Source organism: Pezoporus flaviventris, unplaced genomic scaffold (assembly GCF_033815535.1).
Source record: "Pezoporus flaviventris isolate CSIRO_AGI_PZ_B2104156 unplaced genomic scaffold, CSIRO_AGI_Pfla_v1 ptg000021l, whole genome shotgun sequence".
NCBI lineage: Eukaryota > Metazoa > Chordata > Aves > Psittaciformes > Psittacidae > Pezoporus > Pezoporus flaviventris.
In genome coordinates this window covers 9,531,416-9,538,430 of record NW_026892569.1, presented here as the reverse complement: position 1 = coordinate 9,538,430, position 7,015 = coordinate 9,531,416, and the positions used below count along the sequence as shown (strand labels likewise).

General features: G+C 45.6%; 1 protein-coding gene across 3 annotated transcripts in view; it reads right to left on the bottom strand.

The window, feature by feature from the left end:
- Window positions 1-4,883: 4,883 nt before the first annotated feature.
- FLNB (filamin B) overlaps window positions 4,884-7,015 on the bottom strand; it is a 70,905-nt gene continuing 68,773 nt past the window's right edge. For all 3 annotated transcript variants that reach the window (XM_061455915.1, XM_061455913.1, XM_061455914.1), the window contains one exon: window positions 4,884-6,581. In XM_061455915.1, coding sequence (XP_061311899.1) covers window positions 6,394-6,581 — 188 coding nt within the window. In that variant the 3' untranslated portion in view covers window positions 4,884-6,393. The remainder of the gene's footprint in view (window positions 6,582-7,015) is intronic.

Here is a 7,015-nt window from a genome sequence, read left to right as displayed (position 1 = left end):
TCACAGTATTTTTTCTCCACCTTAGAGCCATTAAAAGCATTTCCCCACCCTCTGGCAGCCCCTTGCCCAGGATAAGGAAGGTTTTTCCCCCAGGCTACCCCCCTGCGGAGCCATGCGTGCATTAAATATTATTAGGGCACCCTCTGGTGGCATCGCTATAAATCCCTGTATCCAGGGGGGTCCCCACGGCATTTAGCCCAGATGCCAAAGCCAGCAAACCCAGCTGTGGCAAAGAAACATGATTCCTTCATAGGTGGGAGCTCATAGACCTGCCTTCCTGTGCATGCCTCTGTACAGACCTTTTCTATTCACTGTTGAGAGCTGGCCCGCAGCTGACCCCAAAGTGTCCCTAGTCTCACTGTGCCTGTAAATGAGTTCTACAACAAAAACCAGCACCTTTTTTTGGCTCCAAGCCTGTTTATTCATTGCCCACAGTTATTTAACTAGGAAACACGTTGCAATGACCTTTACAAGACTGCCCTGCTTGCGGGCAGCAGCTCCCAGGACCTGCAGGTTATGGGACACATCCACTCAAGGGGACTCCTTGGTGTCCTTTGATACTCCTGCAACAGGGTGGCTGGTTCTGTCCCAGTGCCACAGGCCCCCTTTTCTGGTGCTGGGGGAAACAGCAGTGTGGATCAGGGGTTCTTTCTGCAATCCCTGGAGCCAGGTTTAGCCCATGTTGCTCTCTGCCATCCCGACGGTTAAGCACCACCACCTCTCTCTCCACTATCACCTGGTACAGCACTATGAACGCACTTTCTATGCAGCCGTTTTCTAGCTGGCGTGAAAACCAAGGTTAAATACTTCATGAGCCATTTTCAATACAGTGCCTCAGCTGCCAGCATTTGCAGGGTATTTGCTGCTAGCTGGGAGACAGATTTATATAAATTAATTTCCATATTGGCTAAGGAGCCAGAAACCTTCCCTGGAAAGCTCTGCAAATGCTGGCCTTTGAGACGTGGCTGCTTTCTGTGCATCTCAGCTGGGAGGAGGGCCTGACCCCAGCCATTTTCAATGAATCCAGATGCAAAATCCCACCCCCAAAAAACATACCTTAGCAGGACATCACTGTCAGAAAGAAATACCCTCACACCAAGGGCAGCTCTTCCACAGGGCTCGAAGGATTCACAGGCTTCCAGCTAAGCGTGGATGTAAATATTTGCAGTACCAAAGTCCTGCAGAAAGCAGTTCATCACAGGAAAGAGCTGTCAAACACACCTCTGGGTCTTGCTAAACCAGATTTTGCCTATTACTTTCTTTTAAATCACATATATTACCCTTCCTTTTATGCTATATAAAGAATTTGCTTTAAATCACGGTCAAATTAATAGCGACACGAGCTATAAATCCAGCCTGATCTAGGGACACTGTTTTTAATAAGTGTGCAATATAAACTCACAACCATGAAAATTAACTCTGGAAGTCTGAGAAATTCCAACAAGCCATTTAAAACCATTTCCCAGGAGGCCTTGGAGAACCAGCCCCACACTGGAGGGACAGCTGGCAGCAGGGCTGTTTTGATAACCTTCTGCAAGAGGGACCTGCTGAATATGAACGATTGCTGCAGGCTGCAGAGTGCTGCAGCCCATCCTGCTGCTTCCTCTCCAGCTCAGATGGAGCCATGAAGACGTGGCACGTCACTGTGGGATGGTAATTTCTCTAAGTTACTATAAGAGAGGGAAAGCATATAGTTTAAAATAGACATTTGCTTTCAGGAGTTGGGAAGTTTGATGCTGAAAGTGCGGGTACCAGGAGGGTTTGCTCCTAGCCCACAGCAATATAGATGGGTGCTTCAGTGGCATGTCCTGCACCACTGCTGCTGGCAGTAAAACTTCACACACTCCTTTGTGCTACTGCAGATGGAGACAGGAGATATATAGAATAAAGGAAAAGAAAAATAAGACCCTCGAGGCCAGCTGGCACCGAGGACAGAACAAAAACCTGGGGATGCTGACAGCAGCTTTGCAAGACCCCATCCCCTGCATGCCAACGGGTGCAGAGCTGTGCCTGACCTGGCAGAGGCCAAACTGAGCAACCAGTTTGGTTTGGCCCATGGGAGAGAGCAGCACAGCCAACTGTCATAGCAACAAATGCTTTGGAAAGAGTCTTTCTCCAAATGAATAAAAATCACTGTGTAAAACGCATTGTGCCATTCCCTGAATTAGCAGTTTCAAGCGGCTCCATCCCAGTTTCTGTCAAATGATGTTTGTTTATATGTAACTGCTTTGGACAGGCTTTTAAATGTGATTAATACATAGCCTGTTTCCTTTTTATTATTTTTAAGTAAGAAAGGTGCATTGTCTGGACTGCAAATACATCTCAGGGTGGGGTGAAAAAATGCTGAAAATACAATCAAACCAGTTTAAACCGATACATCTAGAAGCTAAAACTGAGTAGAGAGAAAAGCAGGTTCTGGATTGGAAACTTCACATTCTCACTTTCCGCAGACAATTAGAGGGAAAACTAATTATAGGGTTTGCATAATCTGACCAAACCCAGAGTCCTGCTAAGCAACAGCCCCACAACCCACATTGCTAATACACCAGATAAACATCAGAGCAGCTCAGTGCTTTTTGGTGGTTGAAGGGAGATCCATTCTGGACACAAAAAGTACTCTGCAAAGCCCCAGGCCTGGCACGGATTGGAGACTTACCTGCTGCAGTAACATCACAAGAAAAATTAAGCATACTGGTTTACCTTTTATCACTCTCTATATATAATTATTATAATTAAATAATTAATCTGAAATTAAGTTCTAATAATTGATTAAGATACATATCTTTAGTTTATTAAGATAATCCCTTATACTAATACTAGAAAGGACAAGGAGGTTCCATCAGCTCCCATCTGCCCATGCACCCCATGGGCAGCCCCACTGGTCACCATATGCCCAAGCTGCAATGAGTCCACCAGCACATGTGTCACAGAGGACGTGATTTAGCCCATTAATAAAGCAAGGCACTTGGTGCTGCACCCCAAACGATACTATCCAAGGTTTTATTATAGTGCAAGAAGAATAATATACCAGGTGTCAAATGGCATGAGAGCCATTTACTGGCGTGCAGACGTTGAAGTAGATGACAAGCTCCTGGCAGGCCCTGGATGGATCACCTTTGCCCTTGCCTGAGGCAAGCAGCTGAGCAGAAACAGCACCTGGTGCCTATTCAAGGAGCTGCACTTAATAATACCGTATTTCAGAAAGGCTGAGACTGCTTCGAAAAGTGAACCCTGTGCTGCCAGGGTAATGCTGGGGCAAAGGATAGAGCTGGCAATGTTAAAAGCATGTGCTGCAGCCTGGGACCAGCTGATGTGCCCATGCCCAGGGTTTTCCCCCCAGAATGACGCACAGCTGGGCACTGCAGCCCTGCAGAAGGCAGCTTTGTGTCCAGCATGGACACCTACAGCAAACCGGGACCTTTACCACTGTTAGTGCCTGACAGAGCTGGGCCTGTAACAAGCTGCCTCCCCCAGCTAACACGAGACCTCTTGCATTTTCTGCATGAGGCACAGTAAAACAAAAGGCATCCATTCACATTTGTGCGTGGTGCAGAAAGCAAGGGCTGTGCTGTCAGCAGGTTTAAGTGCACTGTGGGGCTGTTAACCACCTCACTTCTCCCCAGGAGCCGCCAAGCACTGATTAGAAGTGGTGGATGTTCCTGATTGCATCTCTGTAATAGAGCTGCACAACACAAAATGCTATTCTCAGTTCTGAGCAACACCCAAGTATACAAGATACTGCTGGCCAGTGACAGCCATCAGAAACAGATGGAAGCAAGAACTTAATTTTAATCAAACCGGCAGAAAAGAACACTTCCACAGCTAAAGGCAAAAAACCCATGCCAGTCCTCCATGAATAATGAAGTGCACCTCATACCATTGCAAGTCTACTGAGCAAGAGGCACTGGCACACCAGTAACCAGGTACTGCGATACCCCAGCCCTAGAGCTGCCTGCTAAGGTGGGAACTGCAAATGAAAACCCTTGCCAAGGTGCCAAAGACCAAATGCACAGCACAGTTTCCCCCCCCAAACACCACTTCGTGCCCAACAGAAAGTCAGTCTTCAGCTGCCAGAGCTGGTGGAGTTGGCCGGACCTTGTTGCCAAAGAAGATCAATACAGCCATGCTGCACCAAAACCTCGTGTCATCACCACCACCCCATGCTTGCTGCCCCTTAGCAAGTCCATTTTTGTGGCCACCCTCAGTTGTCAGTGCCCAGGCAACGCAGAATTGCTTGCTTTTGCTGGCGGCAACCTCAGACAAGGTAACAATCAGGGTCCATCAGCTTCACAGGCAACTCCCATTAACTTCAGATCATGATTAGACCAAGGTGCCAAGTGGTAACAGGCAAGAGGCGGCCAGACAAGCCCAGGCTTATTGGGAACTAGGAATTACAGAGGCACGAGGCTCTCGAGGTTTACTCAACCCAACAGCTGCATCCAGTTTTTTGGGGTTTGTTTTGTTTAGCAACATGAAACGGGAGGCTCAGGCTGACATAGCACACAGCTAATGAAACACAGCTAACTATAAAAAGGAAATAATCTGATAAACCCAAGGCAGGGGAGTCTTTGGTAACCGCTGCGTCTCAGGTTTCAGCAGGGCTTCCAGCGGGACCATGTTTGGGAAAACATCTGATGGTTTCCATGGCCCTGTGCCGGAGCCAGCCAGCTCCAGGTACAGCATCCTGCTGGGAAACACCTTCTGCAAACAACCACAGGGAGCCTGAGGAGCCAGTGAGTGCCAGCAGTGCCTCAGGATCAGACCGATAACAGGTTATGCCCACCTACCTGCACAGCTCACAGGCATGGGGTTATTTGGGCTGCCTGAAGCTGCTGCTTGCTGTAGTTTGAGCTTTACTGACTACATATGAAAAGAATCCAATGTTGGTTTTAACATGCACATTTTAATGAAGCAAACATTTCTATTTAATAAGTTATAAGATACAATTTTACAATCCTGCATTTTATTCCAGTTTATTTTGTTTTTACTTCCTAGTTTACAATGTAGTGAGCATTTCACATTAAGGCACAAAAAAAGCACAGTAAAAAAAAACCCAACCTTCCTTTATTTTCCCAATGACTGTGCTGGAGAGTAGTGCATCCACACATAACTACAGAACAGTAAGCATGAACTTCTCCCTAGGGTCAGACAGTGACGTTTCAACAGGTTCTCAACAAATCCTACCTTCTCCTAATTGCAGAGTTAAAGCTCAGTTGAAGGGTTTACTAAAGCCCCAGCAGCTGACAGCAACTCAGATATGGACTCGGGAAGTAGCATGGAGTAATCCAGGACAGACAGACAAATTAATAAGGAAGTTTTCTTTCCCCATCCCTCAGCCTTTTGTGGTGCAAGGGGAATTTTAAGAGAGATGAGCGTGCTTCAGGCATGTCCTTGGACTGAGCTACAATAAAATGACTTGCACCAAAGGCGAGTTTGTTGACTGGTATTGCTGTGATTGGTAAATTCATACACCCACCCTCCCTCCTGCCCGATACCCAATTACAGATTTGGGGTCCCATCCCCAGGCTGGCTTCTTTGCACCATCTCAGCTACTTGCCTGGCCCGCAGCCTCCAGGGCCTTTATTTAACCCAGCCAACCCAGGAGTTGTTCTTAAAATGAATGAAAAAGAGTGTGGGGAGTTAGCTGTAAAGTCACAGAAATCTCAGCAGAATCCCAAGCTAATTAAAAACCGCATCATGGCCAACAAGCTACCTGTCTAGATTTACAAAGCGTACAAAGTTTAGAAAGGCTGAAAGCTTCCAGGAAGTCTTTTTCAGTCTGCTTTTGGTTTGCTATAAAAGATAAACTTTTCCTAAATGTAAACCATTAGCAAAGCATTTTCAGAAACATTTCGAGTGGTAAAGCCACTTTTAGTAGCTTTTTATCATGTTAAGCGTTAAAATTGATCAAGTATACAAAGGCACCCATTATAGTACCAGTTTTACCTCATTTCTTTACAGAAAAGAATTTGAACTGGGGACAGCCCATGTCATATTCCATAACTAAAATGTAAAGTCTCCAGTCAAATAAAATCAGTAGTTAAGATATCCAATTACAGAGACAAATTCCAGTTTTTGATTAACATCTAAAGTCTTTAACATCCGCAAGGGAAATTAGTGTCTAGTTATCCACATGATTCTCCAAACATTAACAGTGACCCAGACAGTACCGCCAAAGTACAATTTGAGGAGGACATTAAATAGATTGGCATTAGGTTGGTAAGTAGGATAGAAGTGAAATGCTTGTAAAAAAATGAAGTTACAGAGTTTATGTCTGACTGCATTGAAATGTGAGCCGTGTGTATCTAGATACCGCATTTCGCAACAGGACTGCATCCAGTATAACCCTACATCTGAATTGCAAACAAAGATCGATTCCGATGCCCAGCAAGTTTAAGGAACAGTGACATGGAAGGGACTCCCAGGGATGTGCTCGTCACCCCACTTCACTGCCAGAACATAGTCACCCCTTTCCTTGACGACGTACGTTACGTTGTACTGATGGCTGCCCAAATGCTTGATGGATACCTCTTCACATGGTATTGTAGGCCCGTGGACGCCAACTAACAACATATTTGAACCTACAGCAAAATAACAGACTGTTAGAATTGCTAAGCCTAAATAAACAAGCATGGTTATACCATAATTTATTAGCCCCATAACACAAGGATTTTGTTGTTTTAATTCACAGAGTGGCAGTCTAAGGTATGGTTAAAGTAATTTGGTATAAGAAGGAATTTCATTTATAAAAGCCTTCAACCTCATAGAGGCAAGGGCTCATTTGTGTATTTTGCAAGACCTGAGAGGCTACCACTAACTAACTAGAGCACAGGAGACATTAACAGTGCTTGTGAAAACGAGCAGGCACTGTTGGTCAAGTACTTGGTTAGAAGTTAATAGCAGAGACCAGTGAACACGGCTGGTCTGTAATCCTACCACCGCAATGCTCCCAGAGGATAATGATCAGCTCTCAAGGCTGACGGGAACACTTTGCATCACATGCTACAATCCACCA